We start from the raw sequence: 25,947 nt of genomic DNA, 5'->3' as shown, positions 1-25,947 counted from the left end.
ACTGCAATGGTTGTGTATTTGCAACTCTACAGGTAATCCTCAACTTACGACAGTTCATTTAGTGACCATTTGAAATTACGACACTGAAAAAAAGGACTGGTGACCGTTTTTCACACTTACGACCATTGCAGCTGGCTTTCATGCGAAAGGTGGAACTAGAACTCACCGTCTCCTGGTGACCGGCCCAAAGTCACCCAGTTGGCTTTTATGCCTAAAGCGGAACTAGAACTCACCGTCTCCTGGAGATTGGCCCAAAGTCACCCAGCCAGCTTTCATGCCTAAGGCGGGACTAGAACTCTCAGTCTCCTGGTGATTGGCCCAAAGTCACCCAGCTGGCTTTCATGCCTAAGGCAGGACTAGAACTCTCAGTCTCCTGGTGATTGGCCCAAAGTCACCCAGCTGGCTTTCATGCCTAAGGCGGGACTAGAACTCTCAGTCTCCTGGTGATTGGCCCAAAGTCACCCAGCCACCTTTCATGCCTAAGGCGGGACTAGAACTCACAGTCTCCTGGTGATTGGCCCAAAGTCACCCAGCTGGCTTTCCTGCTTAGAGCAGGACTAGAACTCAACAGTTTCCCAGTTTATAGCCTGCTGTCTTAACCTCTAGAGACCAACCTGGCTCTCTCTTACCCCACTGCATGATAAAGCCGTTTATGGAGATTTACAAAGCACCGGTTTCTTGCAGATCTGACCCTGGCAGCGGAGTCCAGGGACAGCAATGCGAGATTCATTTTCCTAACACCTCTACCATCTCCGATGCCAAATGTAGGGCAAGCAGCTGCATTTAATAGAAGTGCAGTGTGTTACAAGGGCTTCTGTGGTTTTAATAAGCAATGAGTCAGCCGGAAGTCGCATGACGGAAGCCGCAAACGTCTGCTACTCAGCAGTCACCTCATAAGAAGTAGCTGAGTTGAGAGTATCCTGTCTCGGCAAAGTCCCCACATGGGTGAAGGTTTAGTTCTCTTTACTAAACTACAGATAGCCCTTGACTTACCCGTTACAACTGACCCCAGTGTTTCTGTTGCTAAGCAAGACCCCTGTGAAGCGAATTTTGCCCAAATTTTACTGCATTTCAACGCAGTTGTTAAGTCAGTAGCACGGTTGTTAAGTGAAAACTGGCTTCCCCATTGACTTGGCTTGTCAGAAGTTTGCAAAAGGGGATCACGTGACGCCCCCGGGGAGCTGCGACCATCTTAGATATGACCCAGTTGCCCATTTTGATTACATGATCACGGAGATGCCACAAGGGCTGTGTGAAAAAGGGACCTAAGGCCCTTTTTTTCAATGCTTTTGTAATTTCAAACAGTCACTAAATGAATTGTTGTAAGTTGAGGATGACAATGGGATATGCCATGTTCAATCAAGCTGATTTGCAGTGATCCCCAAATCTTCCATTGGAGCAGAATAATTAACAGTAACAACAACAACAACAACAATAATTGTCATCAGGGCACTGGGAACTATGTCCAAAAACTTTGCAAAATACATCAAGAAGTTGCAGCTTCCTGCAATAACTCCAGCAAAGCTACAAAAAACTGCGCTACTTGGAACATCTTACATTTTAAGGAGATACCTGGTTGATACCTAGGATGCTGGCAGCAACCTGTGTCAACCATTGGTGCCAGTCAACTTGAGTGTTCAGTTGACTGAGTTTCATGTTTTATGAATAAAAGTTTTATAATAATAATAATAATGTTGGAAGGGACCTTGGAGGTCATCTAGTCCAACCCCATGCTCAGGCAGGAAACCCCTATACCATTTCAGACAAACGGCTGTCCAGTCTCTTCTTAAAAACTTCCAGTGTTGGAGCATTCACAGCTTCTGGAGGCAGGTGGTTCCACTGGTTAATTGTTCTGACTGTCAGGAAGTTTATCCTTAGTTCCAGGTTGCTTCTCTCCTTGAAAGCATTTGGATGTCAAAGTGGACATAAAATATTCCACCATAGTGGTTATGAATTATTGTGACTCGACAGATGTGTTAATGGATGATTTTTTATTACACTGTACAGGCATCACAAATAATCATTATTAATGAAAAAACAACAACAACAATCCATAGTCACAACTCCAACTCCACAATCCAGTTTTTCTAGCAACTGAAGGAAAAACAGCGGAAACGAGGTACGTGAAATTTCAGTTATTCAACGGAATCCCATCTACAGATTAGAAGAAGTCCTGTCCTTTTTTTCCAGTGGGGAAAGCAAGGAGTAGGTCTAGAGATTTACAAAATCGGGGAAGAGAAAAAAACAAACTTTTGGGAAACGAAATGTGGGTGCTGAGAATTTTCTAGTGAGAAAAGTCTGCATGAATGTTTTCAGAAGAACGAGTAGCAGACAGAAACTAAGAGACCCCTTTGACATATTCGCTGAACTTTGAAGTAGGGTGGAGATAGCAATAGCTCTTAGACTTATATACCGCTTCACAGTGCTTTACAGCCCTCTCTAAGTGGTTTACAGAGTCAGCCTGTTGCCCCCCAAACAATCTGGGTCCTCATTTGACCGACCTCGGAAGGATGGAAGGCTGAGTCAACTTTCAACTGGTCAGGATTGAACTGCTGGCAGTGGGCAGAATTAACCTGCAATAATGTATTCTAACCACTGTGCCGCCATGGTCTCCCTTCCTTCCTTCTTTCCTTCCTTCCTTGCAATATCACTTAGACTTATATACCGCTTCTCACTGCTTTACAGCCCTCTCTAAGTGGTTTACAGAATCAGCCTGTTGCGCCCCTAACAATCTGGGTCCTCATTTTACCCACCTTGGAAGGATGGACGGCTGAGTCAAACTTGAGCCGGTCAGGATCGAACTCCTGGCACTGGGCAGAGTTTGCTTGCAGTACTGCAGTAACCTTGTGCCACCATGGCCCATCCTTCCTTCCTTCCTTCCTTCCTTCCTTCCTTCCTTCCTTCCTTCCTTCCTTCCTTCCTTCAACTTAGCAATAGCACTTAAGACTTATATACTGTTTCATAGTGCCTTTACAGCCCTCTCTAACCGGTTTACAGAGTCAGCTTATTGCTCCCAACAATCTGGGTCCTCATTTTACTGACCTCAGAAGGAAGGCTAAGTCAACCTCGAGTCCTGTCAGGATCGAACTGCTGGCAGTGGGCAGAGTCAGACTGCAATACTGCGTTCTAACCACTGCGCCACCACAGCTCCAATAACGATGGTGTTTTAACTGTGCACCGAGTCTAGAAAAATATAGTCGTTGGATTTTAATAAAATAAAATATAAAATGTTGGCCACCAGCCATTTTCAAGTAGTCCTCGGCTTACGACCACAATGGATCCCCACATTTCTGTTGCTAAGCGAGGCAGCTGTAAAGTAAGTTTTGTCCCATTTTACGACCTTCCTTGCCACAGTTGTTAAGTGAACCTGGCTTCCCCCTTGACATGGCTTGTCAGAAGATCGCAAAAGGGGATAATGTGATCCCTCCTTCCTCAGGACGCTGCAGCCGTCATAAATATGAGCAAGTTGCCCAGCACCTGAATTTTGATCATGTCACTCTGGGGATGCTGCAAAGGTTGCAAGTGTGAAAAACGGTCATAAGTCACTTTTTCCAGTGATGTAACTTTCTACAGTCACTAAAGAAACTGTTGTAAGTTGAGCACTGCCTATATGCTATTGAGTGTCTGCTGGAGGACCATATTTCCTAAATGTTGAAATTCTGAATCTTCTCATGCAGCAGAAGAAAACAGACCGTAGATAGTTCTCAACTTATAACCACAATTGTGCTTTATAGAGCTGTTGAGTGAGTTTTATCCCATCTTGTGGCCTTTTTTTGCCAGAGTTTTTTAAGTGAATCAATTGCGGTCCTTAAATTAGTAAATTAAATTAGTAACACGGTCGTTAAATGAGTCTGGATTCCCTGTTGGCATTGCAAAAGATGATCGCATGGCTCTTGGAGACCGCAACCGTCATAAATAGAGGCCAGCTGCCAAGCACCCAGGTTTTGATCATGGGGATGCTGCAATAGTAGTTGTGTGAAAACTGGTCATTTTTTTGCCCCCCCCCCGCTGCCGTCGTAACTTTGAACGATCACTAAGCAAGTTGTTGCAAGTCAAGGGCCCTCCGCAGCGTGCTTGCTTTGCAAACTCTTGGAGAAGAGTTAGCCAAAGGGTTTCCCGGCACCTGATCTTGGAATTATTTATTTATTTATTTATTTATTTATTTATTTATTTATTTATTTATTTATTTATTTATTTATTTATTTATTTGATTTGTATACCACCTTTCTCCCTAAGGACTCAGGGCGGTGAACAGTGAACATAAATAACAGAATGCACAATAGTTATCTTAAAACAATTATTAAAACAGAACCCGTCAGACCAGACCAGATTGCTTAAACAGATGTGTTTTTAGGTCGCGTCGGAAGGAGCAAAGCTCGGGAGCCATCCGGAGCTCAACCGGTAAACGGTTCCATAGGTCAGGCGCGCTCACAGAGAACGCCCTCCCTCTGGGAGCTACCAGACGGCATTCTCCGAACGGTGGCACCCTTAGGAGGCCCTCTCTGTGGGAGCGTACTGGACGGAGGGACGTTGACGCTGGCAGCAGGTGATTCCTAAGGTACTCCGGACCCATGCCATGTAGGTCTTTGAAAACCATTACCAGCACCTTGAATTTTACCCGGAGGACAACTGGGAGCCAATGCAGTTCACGGAGTAGAGGTGTAACATGGGAGTATCGGGAAACTCCCAACACGACTCTCGCGGCTGCATTCTGTACCAGTTGGAGCCTCCGAGTGGTCCTCAAGGGCAGCCCCATGTAAAGAGCATTGCAGTAGTCTAAACGAGAGGTCACGAGTGCATGAGTGACCATACGTAGGGCATGAGAAGCACATTATTATAAGATGCAGCAGGTCAAAAACCCCAGAAGTAGTTGTCTTGGAAAATATTTGTGCAGTTGTAAATTCCAGGCTTGGGAGTCCCTTCGAGTCTTCAGATCCTTCTGTCCTCTTGCTTGCTCAGGGAACAAGGAGACACGGCGTGTATAAGGATCTCACAAATTTTCGCCCTCTCAAAACTTGCGTGTTCAGGGAAGGTAATATGTCGACAGAGGTGCAAGCCAGCCCGGGAAGTCAAGTTCCCCTTTGCTGCGTTGACTTCCACAGGTGCTTAAGGGTGCTTCGTTCGTAGGTCGTTCTTCAGGATAGCAATTTCTCCATCATGGGGTTGGTAAACGAAAAAGTCCTAAACGTGTTTTGGTCCATGCTGTTGATGAGGGTCCGGTCTCCCACGGAGAGTCGGGGTTTTTCGTTGAGGAATTCCTTGTCGAAGTTGCTGCAGTCTCCCGGCGATTTCTTTCAAGGAGAGAGAGAAAGGGGAGTTAGAAAAAAGAGGAAAATCCCTCTCGAGCAGCCAGTAAAGAGGGACACTCATCTGAAGACGAAGTCTCTGAGATTTTTTTTAAAAAAAAAACAACCAGGAAAAAAAATGGGGATTACCCCTGCCTTTCCCGCATAATTTCCGAGGAGAAATGTGGAAAGTCTTCCACAATGAAGACTTCAGAAAGAAGATGCAGCCGCTCTAGGAAAGCAAAGAATGGAATGGAATAGAATAGAATATAGAATAGAATAGAATAGAATAGAATAGAATAGAATAGAATAGAATAGAATAGAATAGAATAGAATAGAATAGAATAGAATAGAAGATTCTTTATTGAGAATAGAGTTGGATTTTTAAACAGAATAGAATAGAATATAGAATAGAATAGAATAGAATAGAATAGAATAGAATAGAATAGAATAGAATAGAATAGTAGAATCTTTATTGAGAATAGAGTTGGATTTTTGAATAGAATAGAATAGAATATGGAATAGAATAGAATAGAATAGAATAGAATAGAATAGAATAGAATAGAATAGAATAGAATAGAATAGAATAGAACAGAATAGAATAGAATTGAATAGAATAGAATAGAAGTATCCTCGGTCAATGCTTCCTCTTGGATTAGATAGCATTTCCAAGATCAGTGATGACACACGTGCCATCACTATACTGTTGTCTGAATTCACCCTAATTAATTTTATTTTATATATTGCTTTTAAACAAATAAATAGGTAAAGAATTGTTTCTCTTTTTTTGCAGAGGAGTGACATGCCAGGATTGTCAAGTTAGGCATTTCCCAAATTGTTGACACGCCGAGCCCAAAAGGTTCACCATCACTGCATTTGCACAATCAAGTGGCATGCACGCGTAAGCCACTCTCACACACCCATACGCTGCCCGCATCTGCAGATACTTACCCTGGTTATTAAATTCTCGTTTTGTGGGTTCGCATTAAAAAAACAACACACCTGAGCTGGATTTGCAGTTAGAGGAAAATTTACCAAGGTTAAGGTTAACCAAAGTTAGCGTATTGTGTGAAGCCATCTGCCAGGACCTGATCTGGTATGGTTAAGCCAATTGTATGCATGCAGTCCCTGGAAGGGTTCACACCCCAAGCTTAATTTTTTTTGTGGGGGGGTGGGTGGGCTGGGAATCTTCCAAAAGTACTTTTTCAGGAGGCAACTGGACGTTCTTCGTTTTTGCTTGAAGAGGTTTCACTTCACACCCAAGAAGGTTCTTCAGTTCGGCTCAATTCAGTTCAGTTCAGCTTAGAACTGAAGAAGCTTCTTGGAAGCGAAGGGAAACGTCTTCAAGGAAAAACAAAGAAAGCCCAGTTGCCTCTTGAAAAAGCAGCTTTGGGACAACTATGACCTGGATCAGGGGGTCTTCAAACCTGGCCCTTTTATGACTTGTGGACTTCAACTCCCAGAATTCCTCAGCCAGGCGTGCCTGGCTGAGGAATTCTGGGAGTTGAAGTCCACAAGTCATAAAAGGGCCAAGTTTGAAGACCCCCCAGAATGAACAAATGAATAAATTAAATGAAAGTAACTGGGGCTTCAAGAAGCTATTTCGGGAAACAAAGGCAGTCGAAGAAACAATTCTCACCACGATAGGCCTGAAAGGGGGCTCAATCTCTTTCCTTTCCAAAGCTTCCCAACGGATCTCTTGAAAGAAGTCGTGTTGGCGGATGTTCCCTCTCGCTCCCAACCGTCTCTCAGGCTCTCTAACGAAAAGCTAGAAATCGAAAGAACGAACCTTAAGGAAATGGATAAATTTGATATTAAGGGTATGTGAAATGTGTGTCCCCTCCGAGCAAAATGGCTTTAAAGAGCGAGAAAACAATCACTTTAGATCAGGGGGGTCTTCAAACTTGGCCCTTTTATGACTTGTGGACTTCAATTCCCAGAATCCCTCAGCCGGGCACTGCCTGGCTGAGGAATTCTTGGGAGTTGAAATCCACAAGTCATAAAAGGGTCAAGTTTGAAGAACCCTGATCTACAGGAATTGCATTTCCAAGAAGATCCCTCATCTGAACCTATCACTTTTGGACATTCTTTTAATTTCATTCAGAATAACAGAAAAACGGAATTGGAAGGGACCTTGGAGGTCTTCTAGTCCAACCCCCTGCTTAGGCAGGAGATCTTATACTATTCTGGACTAAGGGCTGTCCAAGTTCTATTTAAAACCCACCAGTGATGGAGCAATCACAACTTCTGGAGGCAAGTCGTTCCACTGGTTAATTGTTCTAACACTGTCAGGAAATTTCTCCTTAGTTCCAGGTTGCTTCTCTCCTTGATTATTTTCCATCCGTTGCTTCTTGTCCTGCCTTCAGGTGCTTTGGAGAATAGCTTGACTCCCTCTTCTTTGGGGCAGCCCCTGAGATACTGGAAGACTGCTATCATGTCACCTCTAGTTCTTTTCAGTACCCAATATACCCAATTCCATACCCAATTCTTTATATGTTTTAGCCTCCAGTCCCCTAACCATCTTTGTTGCTCTTCTCTGCACTCTTTCCAGGATCTCAACATCTTTTTTTTTTTGTATTGTGTGACCCAAACTGGATGCAGAATTCCACGTGTGGCATGATAAGGCGGGATTAACAGGTCACGTGATTTTGCTTCCATCCCTAGGACTGTACTGAAAGTTTTCAACTGGAATCACCCCTGTTCTGGGGCAATGGAATCTCCCAAGCTCACCTTTACTAAGAGGTCCCTTGCAATCTTGTCAAGCCAGCGGGGGTAGAATGGGTTGTCCATGCGGATGGACTGGAAGAGCTGTTCTTCATCCTGGCCGTGGAAGGGGGACTGGCCAATCAGCATCTCGTACAGAAGGACCCCGAAGGACCACCAGTCAGCGGCCAGGTTGTATTTCTGCCCGAGAAGAATCTGCCGTGGAAAGAGAAGGGAGGGTTTAAAAAAAAAAGTCGGCTTAAAGAAGGACGGTGCACACTTTAATATAGGGTAGTCCTTGACATATGACCATAACTGAGCTTAAAATATCTTTTGCTAAGCAAGACAGTTGTTAAGTGGATTTTGCCCCATTTTGCCCCTGACAAGACTGAGTGGCTGTGCGTGCCGGCATCTCGGGAAATTCAGATCATTCCATCTCTTACTATGGGGGGTGAGTTATTACCCCCCCGTAGATAGGGCTCGCAACTTGGGAGTCCTCCTAGATTCACAGCTTTCCTTAGAAGATCATATAGTAACTGTGACTAGGGGGGCCTTTGCCCAGGTTCGCTTGGTGCGCCAGTTGTGGCCCTATCTAGACCGGGATGCCTTGCGTACAGTCACTCATGCGCTCGTGGCCTCTCGGTTAGACTACTGCAACGCTCTCTACATGGGGCTGCCCTTAAGGACCACTGGGAGGCTCCAACTGGTGCAGAATGCAGCCGCCCTGTTGTGTTGGGGGTCTCCCGATACTCCCATGTTACACCTTTGCTCCGTGAGCTGCATTGGCTTCCAGTCGCCCTCCGGGTGAGATTCAAGGTGCTGGTAATGACCTATAAAGCCCTACAAGGCATGGGTCCGGAGTACCTTAGGGAGCACCTGCGGCCGGCATCAACTTCCCTCCGCCCAGTGGGCTCCCACAGAGAGGGCCTCCTCAGGGTGCCACCGGTCAAAGAATGCCGGCTGATGGCCCCCAGGGGGAGGGCGTTCTCTGTGGGTGCCCCGGAGCTATGGAACCGGTTGAGCTCCGGATGGCTCCCGACCTTCGCTCCTTCCGACGTGATTTAAAAACTTATTTATTTGAACAAGCCAGCCTGGCCTGATGGGTTTGGGGTTTGAATTACTGTTTTTAATTAATTTATTGTATTCGGGCATAATTGTTTAATTTGTTTGTAACTTTTGTATTTTGTATTTTTGGTATTTATTGCCCTGTACACCGCCCTGAGTCCTTCGGGAGAAAGGCGGTATACAAATTAAATAAAATAAATAAATAAATAAAAATAAATTTTACGACCTTCCTTGACACAGATGTCAAGGGAACCAGTGCAGTTCTTCAGTTAGTAGCGTGGCTGTTAAGTGAATTTGAAGTGAAGTGCTGTGATTCACTCAATAACTGTGGCAAGAAAGGTCGCAAAATGGGGCGAGACTCACTTAAAAACTGTCATGCTTAGGAACAGAAAGTTGGGGCTTAATCAATGGCGATGATAGAACATCTGCCCAACTCCCAAACTGCACCCCCCCCTCTCCAATTCGTCCAAATCTTGCAAGTTTTTTCACGCGAGAACAGTTAAACCTTGCAATTAAATCATGGGGGGGAAAAATCCTGAATCCAGCAAGAGGTTAATAAAAAAAAAAATCTCCTGAGATTTCAGCAACATCATTCAAGACAAATGGCCCGAATCTTGTAGGATTCTCAACCTCCTTCTTTCTCCTTCTGATTCTTTCTGAATCTCATTTATGACCAGAATAAATTTAACAGAATAACAGAGTTGGAAGGGACCTTGGAGGTCTTCTAGTCCAACCCCCTGCTTGACCAGGAAGCCTTATGCCACTCTGCACAAATTGTTGTCCAATCTCTTCTTAAAAACCTCCAGTGATGGAGCACCTACAACTTCTGGAATCAACTCGTCTGAAGGCAAGATATACCATTGTTGTACAGTGTGTACTAAGCACACAGCCCTTAATAATTTTGCATTGTTCCCAAGAATGATGGGACATGTTTTAGAACATAGAATAATTGAGTTGGAAGGGATGTTGGAGGTGTTCCCTGCTTGAGCAGGAGACCCTATACTATTCTGGACAAATTGTTGTCCAATCTCTTCTTAAAAGCCTCCAGTGTTGGAGCATTCAGAACTTCTGGAGGTAAGTCCTTCCACTGGTTAATTGTTCCCACTGTCAGGAAGTTTCTCCTTAGTTCTAGGTTGCTTCTCTCCTTGATTATTTTCCATCCGTTGCTTCTTGTCCTTCCTTCAGGCGCTTTGGAGAATAGCTTGACTCCCTCTTCTTTGGGGCAGCCCCTGAGATATTGGAAGACTGTTAACATGTCACCCCCTGGTCCTTCTCTTCATTAAACTAAACTAGACCTGATTCCAGCAACTGTCCTTTATACGTTCTTTTATTTTGGATGAAAAAGGCCCACCTACCTCGGGGGCAATATAATCGGGGGTCCCGCAGAAGGTGCTGGTTTTAGCATCCCCTAACATGTTCTCTTTGCACATTCCAAAATCAGCAATCTTGATGTGGCCTTCTTTGTCAAGGAGAACATTATCAAGCTTGAGGTCTCTGAAAGAGGAGGAAAAGTTAGATCTTTTCCTTCAAAAGTCCCTTTTGGGGGGTAACTTAAGATAATCGTCTCCATTTCCATTTAAGAGGCTTGGTGGCGCAGTGGTTAGAATGCAGTACTGCAGGATAATTCTGCCGACTTCCAGCAGTTCGATCCTGACCGGCTCAAGTTTGACTCAGCCATCCATCCTTCCGAGGTCAGTAAAAGGAAGGATGGGCCATGGTGGCACAAGGGTACTGCAGTACTGCAAGCAGACTCTGCCCAGTGCCAGTAGTTCGATCCTGACCGACTCACGTTTGACTCAGCCGTCCATTCTTCCGAGGTCGGTAAAATGAGGACCCCAATGGTTGGGGGCAATATGCTGAGTCTGTAAACTTCTCAGAGAGGGCTGTAAAGCAGTATGAAGTGGTATATAAGTCTAAGTGCTATTGGTAATTGGGAAGGAAGGAAGGAAGGAAGGAAGGAAGGAAGGAAGGAAGGAAGGAAGGAAGGAAGGAAGGAAGGAAGGGCTGCGGTTGCACAGTGGTTAAAATGCAGTACTGCAGGCTAATTCTGCCGACTGCCACCAGTTTGATCCTGACCAGCTCAAGGTGACTCAGACTTCCATCGTTCCGAGTTCGGTCAAATGAGGACCCAGATTGTTGGGGGCAATATGGTGACTTTGTAAACAGCTTAGAGAGGGCTGTAAAGTACCGTGAAACGGTATTCTAGGTGCTATTGCTATTTCCCAATCCACTGCAGCTGCCACTCCCTGTGCCTACAATCTATTTATTTATTTGATTTATATCCCACCTTCATTAATTCTTTTGTAAGCACAGTGGTAATTCGGTACACATCGTTAACTGGCTTGGGAGGTGCAATGAGTACCATAAACATTGAGTACCAAACCAGTCTTTCCCATAAGGAACAATGTAGTGAGTCACAAGGCAGCGGACAGCGACAAGTGCTAGATTGTCCGTTGAGTATCAGACAAAACGATGAGTAGCGGGGCACGTTTTTTCCAACCAAAATGCGCTGAATACCAAATTCAATGATTTTCAAAGCAGTTGAGTACCATGGTACCACCGTAACGCCTGGCTGTGGACCTACATAATTGAGATAGCCCTCAACTTAACAACCACTCATTTAGTGGCTATTCAAAGCTGCAATGTCACTGAAAAAAAGTGACTTATGACCATTTTTCACATTTACAACTGTTGAAGCATCCCCCTGGTCAGGTGATCAAAATTTGGGCAACAACAACAACAACAACAAGAACAGCAATCAGAATCTGCATGGAACCCTCAAGGTTTACAGCTCTCTGCACTCTAATCTTTTATTTGGTTTCAGGGAAGGTTTCAGGATTAAAAAAATAAAATAAAATAAAATCCAAACCTGTATATGATGCCTTTGGAATGAAGGAATTGCAATCCACAAATGATTTCAGCAGCATAGAACCTATAAAATGTAGAGATATTTCTTTTATCATAACAAGTATAACCATGCTGGCTGGATGAGATGATATGAAGAATTATATTTAAAGGGGTCCTTGGTGCTCTCTGAGCTTGTTTTCTTGCAGACGCTTCGTTACCCAAACTAGGTAACATCATCAATGCTAGCATACTATGCTGAAGATGTTACCTAGTTCGGGTCATGAAACGTCCGCAAGAAAGCAACCAAGCTCAGAGAGCACCAAGGATCCCACACTCCTCCTCCTCCTCCTCCCCAAACCACACTCCCTTCTAACATTGATGATGTTACCTAGTTAGGGTCATGAGACGTCTGCAAGAAAATCACCAAGCTCAGAGAGCACCAAGGATCCCACACTCCTCCTCCTCCTCCTCCTCCTCCCCAAACCACACTCCCTTCTAACACTGATGATGTTACCTAGTTAGGGTCATGAGACGTCTGCAAGAAAGCAACCAAGCTCAGAGAGCACCAAGGATCACACCCTCCTCCTCCTCCTCCTCCTCCTCCTCCTCTTCCCCAAACCACACTCCCTTCTAACATTGATGATGTTACCTAGTTGGGTCATGAAATGTCTGCAAGAAAGCAACCAAGCTCAGAGAGCACCAAGAATCACACCCTCCTCCTCCTCCTCCTCCTCCTCCTCTTCCTCCTCCTTCTCCTCCTCCTCCTCCTCCTCCTCCTCCTCCTCCTCCTCCTCCTCCTCTTCCCCAAACCACACTCCCTTCTAACATTGATGATGTTACCTAGTTGGGTCATGAAACGTCTGCAAGAAAATCACCAAGCTCAGAGAGCACCAAGGATCCCACACTCCTCCTCCTCCTCCTCCTTCCTCTTCCCCAAACCACACTCCCTTCTAACACTGATGATGTTACCTAGTTGGGTCATGAAATGTCTGCAAGAAAGCAACCAAGCTCAGAGAGCAGCAAGAATCACACCCTCCTCCTCCTCCTCCTCCTCCTCCTCCTCCTCCTCCTCCTCCTCCTCCTCCTCTTCCCCAAACCACACTCCCTTCTAACATTGATGATGTTACCTAGTTAGGGTCATGAGACGTCTGCAAGAAAGCAACCAAGCTCAGAGAGCACCAAGGATCACACCCTCCTCCTCCTCCTCCTCCTCCTCTTCCCCAAACCACACTCCCTTCTAACACTGATGATGTTACCTAGTTGGGTCATGAAATGTCTGCAAGAAAGCAACCAAGCTCAGAGAGCACCAAGGATCCCACACTCCTCCTCCTCCTTCTCCTCCCCATCCTCCTCTTCCTCCTCCTCCTCCTCCTCCTCCTCTTCCTCCTCCTTCCCAAACCACACTCCTTTCCAACACAGATGATGTTACCTAGTTTGGGTCATGAAATGTCTGCAAGAAAACAAGCTGTCTCAGAAAGTTCCAAGGACCCCTCACGTCAACCCTGAGCTAAAGATATCCTCCTTATTAATGATATTTAATTACAATTATTATTAATATCTGTTATCATTTCTATTCGTCTACTCACTAAAAGCACAGAATGGAAATGAGACTCTAGCAAAGGGTTGTCTCTGGTGCGTACGTCAAAAAGTCAAGATGGAGGTTATTGTTACAGACACCCAGCTTGGTGCGTGGTCCGTCTGTTCAGAGTTTATTGTGCAAGGGATGCTGACTGATTGATGATGTTCCATCAAGTCATCGTGGACTCATAGCAGCCACTGTCAACGCTGCTAACATCCAATGTTCTTGCTTTGACAACAACCTTTTTCTTTAACTTGTGTGTTACTCTTAGAGTTAGAAGTAGATGATACTGGGGTGGGGGGAGGAGGAAGAATGTGTATGGGAATTAGTTAGACATGACAATATTGTAGTACTGTATGATTCAAGGCTGTTTGAAATTAAGAGATGGATAAAACCCACCATTTCTTATCATCTCTTATTTCAAACAGCCTTGAATCATGCAGTACTACGATATTGTCATGTCTAACTCCCATACACATTCTTCCTCCTCCCCCCCCCGACTATCATCTACTTCTAACTCTAAGAGTAACACACAAGTTAAAGAAAAAGGTTGTATCTCCATTCGATATTAGCAGCGTTGATACACACAAGTAGACTTTCTCCAAACAGACAGAAGACTGGCAGAACGTATCCATGAACACCGACTAGCCGTCAGAAGACCTGATGAAAATTCGTTCATTTCACAACGTGTGGCAGACTTAACCATAGTTTCAACTGGAAAACTGTGACCGTCCTAAACTAAGGGTCCCCAACTTGTGGGCGGCGGCCCGGTAGCAGGCCGTCGCCTGCTTGCCACTGGGCCGCAGGACATGCTGGCCACTGCACACATATATGAGCGCACACCCCCTCAATTGTGCTAGCACCGCAGCTGCGGGGCACAAAAACGGGTCGCCACCACGCTGCAAGGTGCAAAAACAGATGCCACCGTGTTGCAAGGCATGGAAATGGGCCACCGCCATATCACGGGGCGCAAAAACGGGCAATGCCATACTGTGCCATGCAAGAATGGGTCAGGGCTATTATCACGCAGGTGCTGGCCCTGGCTCGTTTGCAGTGCGCATGTGCTCATGGCCCCGTGCGCACATGCACACACATGCACGCGTGTAAAATGCTTCCCCCTCCGTTTTCCTCCAGTCCACCAACCGACAAAGGTTGTGTTCTGTACCAGCCTGCTACCGGCCCTGCAGAAAAGGCAGGGACAACCCCTTTACAAACAGCAAGAGGCTGGAATTAAGCCTGCCAAATTTATTAACATAAAACAGAGCAAAACAAGACACCAACCATGAAATAGGAGCTATGAAACAGGAACTAATCAAGCGGTTGCCTTCAGCAAACCAGCCCTCCCACGCATTCCCCTTTTATACAGTTCAGGGCGTGGCTTCTCTCTGCCTCCTTCCGAGGTGCCCCATTGCCTTCCTCTGTTTACTCCTGATTGACTGCCTCCTGCATCGGGCGTCCTTGAACAGGGCCAGTTGTGGGTCATCTTCATCCAGGCTGTCAGGCTCACACAGCTGGGTCTCCGTCGTGACCAGGTGGGAGGGGCCTGGCTGAGGGTTCTCATCAGCAAGATCTTCAACCCCCTCAGCAAGCTCTTCAACACCCCCCTCCTCCTCTGAGTCGTCCGACCCAACTGCCAAACCCACAGGCTGACCCTGAATCACAACAGGTTGGTGACCTCTGTCCTGGACCAAGCCAAGTCCAAAAATGCTAGAGAATCATTGGAAGCCTGGGACTCTGACCAATTGGCCATCGATAGACACATAGATATAAACATTGTCGATAGATTATGCAAAAGGGGCAGTCGACAAGCCAAGAAGGGAACAGAAAAAACGACAAAGGTTGGTGACCTCTGTCCTGGACCAAGCCAAGTCCAAAAATGCTAGAGAATCATTGGAAGCCTGGGACTCTGACCAATTGGCCATCGACAGACACATAGATATAAACATTGTCAATAGATTATGCAAAAGGGGCAGTCGACAAGCCAAGAAGGGAACAGAAAAACCGACAAAGGTTGGTGACCTCTGTCCTGGACCAAGCCAAGTCCAAAAATGCTAGAGAATCATTGGAAGCCTGGGACTCTGACCAACTGGCCATCGACAGACACGTAGATATAAACATTGTTGATAGATTATGCAAAAGGGGCAGTCGACAAGCCAAGAAAGGAACAGAAAGACCCAAACACTTCCCCACCAGCAATCAGCACCCAGATTAGCAGAGATTAACTCCAAGATTAACATCAGACCAACAGTCAAGAAATAAACCATACCCCAATCAAGGAACTGCCAAACAAATCAGCAGTAAACAGCCCGACGTAAAACCTCTTAAGATGATCCCCCACCAACACTGATGCAGCAAGCTGCTAGATACAGGCGTAGGCAACTTTGGCTCTTTTATGACCCATGGACTTCAACTCCCAGAATTCCTGAGCCAGCTGTGCTCCTTACTAGCACCGATGATGTTAGCTAATTGGGCAAGGAAACATCTGCAAGAAAATCACCCAGCTCAGACAGCACCAAGGACCCCACCGTTTAAACCTGAGCTACAAATATTGTCCTCTATTGATGGAAGCGTCTGATAAAGGCAGGCCCACCTCACCTTGCTCGGTCCATTTCAAATTTGTGGCAGTTCTGAATATGGAACATCAGGTCTCCGCCATTGAGGTACTCCATCACAAAAAAGAGGTTCTCCTAGCAAGGGAGAGAAGGATGACCTTTAGAACTTGGGCAAAAGCCCTAGAGATAGACTTGAAGCTACTACCTTACCTGCCATCCCAACATATCTGGAACAGATGACGTCAGAGAAGGCAATTGTGAGACCATGTTCATTTGGTAAAACTTTCAGTACACAACTCTAATGCGTAGAAAAACAATTCTAAGCAGATTAGACTGAGAACAAGTCGCTGCCTCATCTCTTCTATGGCGAAGGGCGAATTTGAAACTGGGCCTTCTTGACTTCAACACCATGTTGGGTTGAGAAGGTCGAAGGTGCTCCAGGGAGCTCCTGTGGCTGAAGATGGGCAAGAAACTAGGTCTCACCCTCTGAGACCAGCATATTCTCTACTGCTCCAAGTGACCTTTGGGGTGAGAGGGAAGGACTGGCCCAAAGTCACCCAAGAAACTTCCATGGGTGACGAGGACTCAAATTTGGCTCTTCCTGCTCAGTACCTTCACCAGGAAAAAGATGCAGCCGCTTTCAAGGGTGGCAGCCATGGACTACCCTTGTGGCCGCTCTTTGTGCCGAAACCCCCATCTGAAATTAAAGCCAAAATCTGCCTAGCCTACGGCTGCATTTGGAAACATGCTATGCTTAATTGGTGCTAAGCCTGGTTAGTTTTTCTTGGCATTCAGCCTATTGCATGAGCTCAGCCTGTTTAGTGAACTGTGAATTGTGCAAACACAGACAATGAGTGAATCCAGCAATTTAACTTAAGTTAAGCATGTTTACGAGAAGCCAGTTTGGTGCAGTGGATAAGATATCAGGTGTCGTGGTTCCGACAGATGAAACTCTTCAAAAGAACTTTGAGGCATTGTTTATCTTAAAGAATCTTTATTCGAGGAGCATAGCATCGGCACGTACATAGTCAACGCCAAAATTTGAATTCCCCTCCCCTGAGCACATAAGTATCAAAGCACCATTCCTTCCTCTAATTAACAGTCATAAATCACACTCTCCAATTAGTTTGAAATACAGGCTTTTCCTCCAAGTTCTCCAACCCGCCAGTTCTTATCATGTCTTATTTCAATAACCTTGGTTCTCACACTAGGTTCAGTATTGTTATGTCTAGCTAAACTCCCATGCACATTCCTCCTCCCCCCCCCACCCAGCATCCTCTAATTCTAAGAGTAAAACATAAAAAGGAAAATGGCTGCATCTCCATAGGTTGTCAAAGCAAGAACATCCGATGTTAGCAGCGTTGACAAAAGGTTAGAAACTGGGTGATTGTGAATTCTAGTCTTTCACAAAGCCAGCTGGGGGACCTTGGGCCAGCCATTCTTTCCGAGCCCTAGGAAGGAAGCAACGGCAAACCACTTTTTAAAAAAACTTTAGCAAGAAAACTGCAGGGACTTATCCCAGGCAGTCTTGGAAAATTGGACGCGACCGAACAGAAGACAAAAAACAAACAAACAACGCCATCTTAACGCAAACACAGAATGCCCAAACTGCAAAGCAAGCGTTATTTCTCTAAACCAGCCATATGATTTGGCACCGACTGGTTGACCGACCGATGCATATTTTTTACCTTCGTTTGGAAAGTACAGAAGACGTGGGTGAGAAATGGGTGTTCCCAAGCCAGCGAGAGGACTCGCTTCTCCACCATGGTACATTCCACGTCGTCGTCCATCAGGACCACCTCCTTCTTCAGGGCTTTCATGGCGAAAAACTGGTTTGTGTTTTTCAGTTCCACAAGGAAAACCTGGTGCAAAAAAATATCACCGACCAGCAGGTTAGATGAGCAAAGTCATAAAAGTGGAAGTGTCTGTGGAGATTCTCAGTCATCCGGATCTTTCTTGTCCCAAAGGTGCTTTTTCAGGAGGCAACGGGACTTTCTTGTTTTTCTTTGAAGACGTTTCTCTTCTCATCCAAGAAGCTTCTTCAGCTCTGACTGGATGGTGGGGATCTGTGTTCCTCAAGGTCACCTGAGTAGTGCAAATGGGTGTGGAGCCTTCTTAGAACTGCTGAAAAGACCTTGAGGAAACCTCCAGGTGGCCTCAACGACTCTCTAAAAAGAATACAAATTGACCAGCCCTCTGCAAGGAGTATAAATCTTTCCATTCCCCCAGATCCTGAAGAAGCTTCTTGGATGGGAAGCGAAACGTCTTCAAAAGAAAAACAAGAAAGTCCAGTTGCCTCCAGAAAAAAGCACCTTTGGGATAAAAGGGGAAAGATAATTCACGCATTTGAACCTGAGGGCTTTGCATCAATTTGCAATCAGTTGTGGATCTGTATGGAGCACCAGGTTGGGAGTATAGGTAGTCCTCGATTTACAACGGTTCGTTTAGTGGCCATTCAAACTTTAAAAAGTTGACTTATGACCGGTTTTTTCCACACTTACAACCCTTGCAGCATTCCCCACGCTCACGTGATCAAAAGTCAGGCCCTTGGCCGCGGATTCGTATTTACGACGGTTGCCTTGTCCCAGGGTCACCTGATCCCCTTTTGCGACCTTCTGTCAAGCAAAGTCAGCGGGGAAGCCCGATTCACTTACTAACTTAACAACTGCAGGGATTCAATTAACAACTGTGGCAAGAAAGGTTGTAAAGTGGGGCAAAACTCACATTAACAACATCTCGCTTTGCAATAGAAAATTTGGGCCCAATTGTCGACTAACTATATTTAGCAGATGAGCCAAATTATTTCTGGGCCAGAGAACGGTGCATTTGAAATCGTGACAAAACGGGACTTTTTCAGTGGTGGGATTCAAATACCTGAACATCCGGTTCCCTGCGTGGATGCAGGCCTGGGCCTCTGAGTCCTAGAACGAACTTCTGGAAGTGGCATCCACGCACTTCCGGCGGGCCGTTCTAGGCCTGGGAGGCCTTCAGCAGCCCTAGAACGGACTTCCAGAGGTGACATCCACACACTTCCGGTGGGCTGTTCTAGGTCTGGGAGACCTCCTCCAGGCCTCCAAGGCCTAGAACGGACTTCCAGAAGCAGTATGAGTTCAGCCGGTTCTCCGAACTCAACAAAATTTCGCTACCGGTTCTAACGGACCGGCGCGAACCGGCTGAATCCCACCACTGACTTTTTTGTCTATTTCACCTCAACTCTGAGTTTGTCTGAGAGCTGGTTTCCCATTGGCAGGAAGTTTCACCTTCCTTTCCTGGCTCTAATTTCAGAAGGTCTTTTCAATATGACAGAGGAATGGTGGCTTAGCAGTTCCTCAGCTCTCCCTTCATACTAGCCTTTCAAGAGAGAAGGATTTGAGCATTGGAGAGAGGAGAGGGCAGAAGTGCAAAAAGGGCCACGCATTTTCCCGCAGACTTTAAAAATCAAGTTTGCACTCTCCTCCCCTCCCGCCCCCACCACCTTACCTTGCCAAAACTTCCCTTCCCCAGTGTTCTGTGCAGGTAAAAGTCATCTATGGTTAACTTTGGCAATTCTGCTTGGATGTCTTTCCTCGGTTCCACTAGAGAATCCGAAACTGGGATGTCATCTGCTGGGGATTCCCAGGAAATTCCCTGTGGCTCTATAAAAAAGATTCCAGAGCATTCATGTTGAAATATTTATTAATTTATTTTAAAAAAATCTTCATTCCATCCCTTAAGCTTAAGGCAGAGTCCTACAACATGACACTATAGCAGGGGTCTCTGTTGTGATTCAGGGTCAGCCTGTGGGTTCAGCAGTTGGGTCGGATGACTCAGAGGAGGAGGAGGGGGTGTTGAAGAGCTTGCTGATGAGACCCCTCAGCCAGGCCCCTCCCACCTGGTCACGACGGAGACCCAGCTGTGTGAGCCTGACAGCGTGGATGAAGATGTCCCACAGCTGGCCCTGTTCAAGGACGCCCGACGCAGGAGGCAGTCAATCAGGAGTAAACAGAGGAAGGCAATGGGGCACCTCGGAAGGAGGCAGAGAGAAGCCACGCCCTAAACTGTATAAAAGGGGAATGCGTGGGAGGGCTGGTTTGCTGAAGGCAACCACTTGAAAAGCTCCTGTTTCTTGGTTCGTGTCTTGTTTGTTTTTGTAGCAATAAATTTGGCAGGCTTAATTCCAGCCTCTTGCCTTCTTGTAAAAGGGGTTGGCCCTGCCTTTTCTGCAGGGCCGGTAGCAGGCTGGTACAGAACAGTCTCCAAACTTGGTAACTTTAAGACTTCTGGACTTCAGTTCACAGAATTCTTCAGTACGTCATGCTGGTTGGCTGGGCATGTGTGTTTGTGTGTGTGTGTGTGATTTAATTAAAACACCAGTTATACAGGTAGTCCTTCAACTTACAATCATTCATTTAGTGACCGTTCAAAATTACAGCGTCCATGAAAAAGTGACTTATGACCATTTTTCACACTTACGACCATTGCAGCATCTCCATAGTCATGTGATCAAGATTCAGATGCTTGGCCACTGACTCGTATTTGTGACGGTTGCAGTGTCTCAGGGTCATGTGATCCCCTTTTACGACCTTCTGACAAGCAAAGTCAATTGCAGCGATTCACTTAACAAACGTAGCCAGAAAGGTCGTAAAATGGGGCAAAACTCACTTAACAAATTTCTCGCTTAGCCAGAGCAACGTTGGGCTCATTTGCGGCGTACGTTGAGGATTACCTGTATAGGTAAGGAAAATTCTACTGGCAAAAGGTATTAATAAAAGGCAAGACCTTTTTTGCCTGTTGGGGGTTCTGGCTGCTCCTCTTTCACGCAGGAGATGTCCACCGGTCCTTCTCGTAAAATCTGCTCTGAATCACGTAGACTTCGAGCCTGAGTCAACAGAGAACAAGCAGGGTGGAAAAAATAATAATAACACATCGGTGCGACATGCTGGCTGACCTCACACGGAGGTGGATCAGGGGCCGATCCAAAGGCCCTACCGATCGGCAACCAAAGGATAGAAGAGAACGTCTATGGCAGACATGTCAAACACAAGGCCCGGGGGCCAGATCCGGCCCGCGAAGTGGTTTCATGTGGCCCGCGAAGCCATCCTGGAAACAGTGAGGGAACGGCCCCCACTGCCTTGGCCCTGGCCCAGAGACCCTCCTTCTGCCAGAGACCCTCAGATCTGTCCCACTCCTGCCCAGGCCCCCATAGGCACCCTTGATGCGAACAATGTAGAGCTGGCCACGCCCACCCAGTAGGCCATACGCACTCTAGCCATGCCCACCCAGTAGGCCACACCCACCCTGGCCACACCCACCCGGCCCCCTGAGGGCAACCGCAATGCTGATGCGGCCCTCAATGAAATTGAGTTTGACACCCCTGGTCTATGGAGATTCCCAGCCATCCAGGTCATGGTTATGCCAAAGGTGCTTTTTCAGGAGGCAACTGGACTTTCATGTTTTTCTTTGAGGACATTTTGCTTCTCATTCAAGAAGCTTCTTCAGCTCTGATGGGATGGTGGGGAATGGAAGGATTTATACTCCTTGCAGAGAGCTGGTCATTTGCATTCTTTTAGAGAATTGTTGAGGCCACTTGGGGGGTTTTTCTGTTCCATGAAGGCTCTATACCCATTTGCACTACTCAGGTGACCCTGAGGAGACAGACAAACCTCCAAGTGGCCTCAACGACTCTCTAAAAGAAGGCAAATGACCAGCTCTCTGCAAGGAGTATAAATCTTTCCATTCCCCCACCATCCCATCAGAGCTGAAGAAGCTTCTGGGATGAGAAGCGAAAGGTCTTCAAAGAAAAACAAGGAAGTCCAGTTGCCTCCTGAAAAAAGCACCCTCGGGATAGAAGAGAACGCTTCTGCCTTTTGATGCAGCTCTTGACCCCGTGTCCAAGAGATGTAAGATCGAAAAAAGACACCGATTTGCCAAATTGCATCCAGTCATTCTTTGTCAAAACATCCTGCTTACTCACCTGTTGCCTGCTCTCAATCAGTGCCAACGCTTCCGCCATGAGCTTCTGGTTCACACCGCAAAGATTTGCCACCTTGGTTTGGCATTTGTGGTGGACGTTCATCGCGCAGGCTGCAAGGCAGAGACCAAAAATCAGCGATCAGATTTCTGGCTTCAAAACAGCTTTTTAAAATGGGGAGAGGTTGTTCTTCTCCTGCCCCACGCCGAGCCTTGCTTTTTTTGCTTTTAATTTTCTAACTTTTTACTGCTAAATCGTTCACTGCCTTGACAGGACATCCGCTACAGTGGCCCTTAAGTGGGATGTTGAGTTTAGAAGGTTGCAGCAGAGGATGACTGAAACATCCAGCTGCCCCCCTAAAATCAATAACAGGCACATTTTGGGGGAACAGTATGCTTGAAAAAGTGGGCTCAGATTTGCCTGAAGAGCACAAAATCTCACAGGAGAGAGCATCTGTAGCTCATGGTTAATCTGTAGAGTCTTTGATACTCTCTGTCCTTGGTGGTTTTATTACAGAAGTTTTATTACCCAGCTTGGTAACATCATCAGTGCTAGAAGGGAGTGGGGTTTGCAGAGTGGAGGAGAAGAAGAACAAGAAGAAGAGGAGGAGGAGGAGGAAGAGGAGGAGGAGGAGGTCCTTGGGGCTCTCTGAGCTTGGTGGCTTTCTTGCAGATGTTTCATGACCCAACTAAGTAACCTCATCAGTGCTAGAAGGGAGGGGGGTTTGTGGAGAGGAGAAGGAGGAGGAGAACAAGAACAAGGACAGGAAGAGGAGGAGGAGGAAGAAGAGGAGGAGAAGAAGAAGGAGGAGGTGGTCCTTGGTGCTCTCTGAGCTTGGTAGCTTTCTTGCAGATATTCATGACCCAACTAAGTAATCTCATCAGTGCTAGAAGGGAGGGGGGGTTGTGGAGAGGAGGAGGAGGAGAAGGAGGAGGAGGAGGAGAACAGGAAGAGGAGAAGGAAGAGGAGGAGGAGAAGAAGGAGAAGGAGGAGAAGAAGGAGGAGAAGGAGGAGAAGGAGGAGGAGGAGGAGGAGGAGAAGGAGGTCCTTGGTGCTCTCTGAGCTTGGTGGCTTTCTTGCAGATGTTTCATGACCCAACTAAGTAACCTCATCAGTGCTAGAAGGGAGGGGGGTTTGTGGAGAGGAGGAGGAGGAGGAGGAGGAGGAGGAGGAGAACAAGAACAGGAAGAGGAGGAGAAGGAAGAGGAGGAGGAGGAGAAGGAGGAGAAGGAGGAGGAGGAGGAGGAGGAGGAGTTTCCTTGGTGCTCTCTGAGCTTGGTGGCTTCCTTGCAGATGTTTCATGACCCAACTAAGTAACCTCATCAGTGCTAGAAGGGAGTGGGGTTTGCAAATAGGAGGAGAATGAAATGGGGAGCAGGAGAACAAGAACAAGAAGAGGAGGAGGAAGAGGAGAAGAACAAGAAGAAAAAAGAAGAAAAAGTAGAAGACGAGGAGAAGGAGGAAGAGGAAGTGGAGGAAGAGGAGGACTGTGGTCCTTGGTGCTCTCTGAGCTTGGTTGTTTTCTTGCAGACTTTTCATCACATTTCATTATGGTGCTATAGGGCATTATATGCCAAGACTACTAGACACAAGGTCGTAAAATGGGGCAAAACTCACTTAACAACTGTCTCACTTAGCAACAGGATTTTTGAGCTCAATTGTGGTCGTAAGTCAAGGACTACCTGTCGTGTGGCTCAAAAGTCATGCTGGAGACACCCCCTCACCCACATTTATCTCCAAAGCACCAGCGGTCCCAACTCACCGTCGCATTTTAAGCCCTGCCGTGCCAGGCCCCAGAGCAGCGTTCCACAATGGTCACAGAAGGTGGGGCTTTTATAATTGTATACCTTGAAGCGATGGGGCATGTCAATCTTAAACCTTTCCTTGTGGAACTGGAAGAAAAATGGAGGGATATAAGTTTGAAAACACATCCCTGTAGCTTTGAACAGGTGGCTGTGATTTCACATTGTCGTATGATTAAAACCATTTTTGTTGTAGATGGAACAATCTATGTTTGTGTACTGCCCAACTCTCAATGATTCTGGGAGACTCGCAACAATCAAAGAAATTACAACATAATCAATCCAACATAAAAGTTCCAGCAGGGTGCGTTCACACAATATGCTGAATCTTAGTTAGTGTTGGATTTGTAAGATTTATAGATAGTCCTTGACTTATACCCATTGGTTTAGGGACTGTTCATGTTACAACAGCACTGGAAAAAGTTGTTTTTCACACTTATGACAGTCATTTGGCAACTGACTCACATTTGTGATGTTTACAGTGTCCCGGAGGTCATGTGATCACCTTTTGCGACCATTTGAAAGTCAAAAAGTCCATGGGGAAGCCAGATTCACTGAACAACTGTGTTACTAACTTAACAACTTCAGTTGAGTCACTTAATGACTGTGGGAAAGTTCATAAAACGGGGCAAAATTCACTTAGCAAATGTCTCACTTAGCAACATAAAGTTTGGGCTTGATTGTGGTCATAAGTCGAGGACTATCTGGTATTGCATTGGGAATTACTTCAGGAACCAGGTTACAATTACTTTTAGTGGGGTAGTCTCATTGTATCCCGAGCTAGTAACTTATTAAAAGAACTGGCTTCACGCAGCCTGCTATGACAGGAGTCTTCAAACTTGGCCACTTTAAGACTTGTGGACTTCAACTCCCAGAATTCCTCAGCCAGCCCTGAGGAATTCTGGGAGTTGAAGTCCACAAGTCTTAAAGTGGCCAAATTTGAGGACCCCTGCTTTAGTGACTGTTCTGTCACTCAAATCAAGGTTATTATAGCCAAGTTTAGTGCCTTGTATGTCGGGTGACTCAGTCTAGCTAATCAACAAGTCACAAAAATAACACAAGCCAAAACCTACCATGGTTTCTCTACTGTTGATAGCCGATCCGGTACACTTTGCGATGACTTTGTCAATACATTTCTTGTGAATGGCAGCATTGCATTCTGGGGGGAAAAAGAGGCCCACTTCGCTAACACGTTTTACAGGTGACACAGAAGGACCACAACAGAAATAGTGTGTACTCTTTTACACACTATTGGACAGAAATACAGTACGATGGGGCAAAGGAAACAATTCTGTGTGGTCCCAGTCAGGGGTGGACTTTGAGTTTGGTCAAAAAATACCACCTAAAAAAAAGAGGCAGAGCTTTTGAGGGTGCCGACATCGCCTCCATCTTGACTTTTCTGACCACGCCCAGCAAAATCCCCAGCAGTTTTTAAGAAGAGACTGAACAACCATTTGTCTGAAATGGTATAGGGTTTCCTGCCTGAGCAGGGGGTTGGACTAGATGTCCTGCAAGGTCCCTTCCAACTCTGTTATTCTATTCCAGACATGTCAAACACAAGGCCTGGGGGCCAGATCTGGCCCGTGAACTGGTTTCATGCAGCCCGCAAAGCCATGCTGGAAACAGTGAGGGAACGGCCCCCACTGCCATGGCCCTGGCCCAGAAACCCTCCTTCTGCCAGAGACCCTCAGATCTGTCCCACTCCTGCCCAGGTCCCCGTAGGCACCCTTGATGCGAACGATGTAGAGCTGGCCACGCCCACCCAGTAGGCCACGCCCACCCAGGCCACACCCACCCGGCCCCTTGAGGGCAACCGCAGTGCTGATGCGGCCCTCAATGAAATTGAGTTTGACACCCCTGTTCTATTCTATTCTATTCTATTCTATTCTATTCTATTCTATTCTATTCTATTCTATTCCATTCCATATTTTCTATTCTATTCTATTCTATTCCATTCCATATTTTCTATTCTATTCTATTCTATTCTATTCTATTCTATTCTATTCTATTCTATTCTATTCCATTCCATATTTTCTATTCTATTCTATTCTATTCCATTCCATATTTTCTATTCTATTCTATTCTATTCTATTCTATTCCATTCCATATTTTCTATTCTATTCTATTCTATTCTATTCTATTCTATTCTATTCTATTCTATTCT

At 46.0% G+C, this 25,947-nt stretch overlaps 1 protein-coding gene across 1 annotated transcript in view; it reads right to left on the bottom strand.

Moving 5' to 3' along the window:
• Positions 1 to 1,993: 1,993 nt before the first annotated feature.
• Positions 1,994 to 25,947, bottom strand: part of PRKCQ (protein kinase C theta) — a 56,691-nt gene continuing 32,737 nt past the window's right edge. Inside the window, exons 7-18 of the mRNA XM_083366189.1 lie at positions 24,857 to 24,942; positions 23,744 to 23,873; positions 21,985 to 22,094; positions 20,790 to 20,889; positions 19,512 to 19,666; positions 17,720 to 17,893; positions 16,075 to 16,166; positions 11,923 to 11,985; positions 10,409 to 10,547; positions 8,016 to 8,204; positions 6,925 to 7,053; positions 1,994 to 5,291 (exon numbers count right to left, since the gene is read on the bottom strand). Of these exons, the coding sequence (XP_083222315.1) occupies positions 5,136 to 5,291; positions 6,925 to 7,053; positions 8,016 to 8,204; positions 10,409 to 10,547; positions 11,923 to 11,985; positions 16,075 to 16,166; positions 17,720 to 17,893; positions 19,512 to 19,666; positions 20,790 to 20,889; positions 21,985 to 22,094; positions 23,744 to 23,873; positions 24,857 to 24,942 (1,523 nt within the window). The 3' untranslated portion in view covers positions 1,994 to 5,135. The remainder of the gene's footprint in view (positions 5,292 to 6,924; positions 7,054 to 8,015; positions 8,205 to 10,408; positions 10,548 to 11,922; positions 11,986 to 16,074; positions 16,167 to 17,719; positions 17,894 to 19,511; positions 19,667 to 20,789; positions 20,890 to 21,984; positions 22,095 to 23,743; positions 23,874 to 24,856; positions 24,943 to 25,947) is intronic.

The sequence above is a fragment of the Vipera ursinii genome (assembly GCF_947247035.1).
Source record: "Vipera ursinii genome assembly, chromosome: 6".
NCBI classification, from domain to species: Eukaryota; Metazoa; Chordata; class Lepidosauria; order Squamata; family Viperidae; genus Vipera; species Vipera ursinii.
Note: the sequence above shows the minus strand (reverse complement) of the source record. Positions and strands in the feature narration are given on the sequence as shown.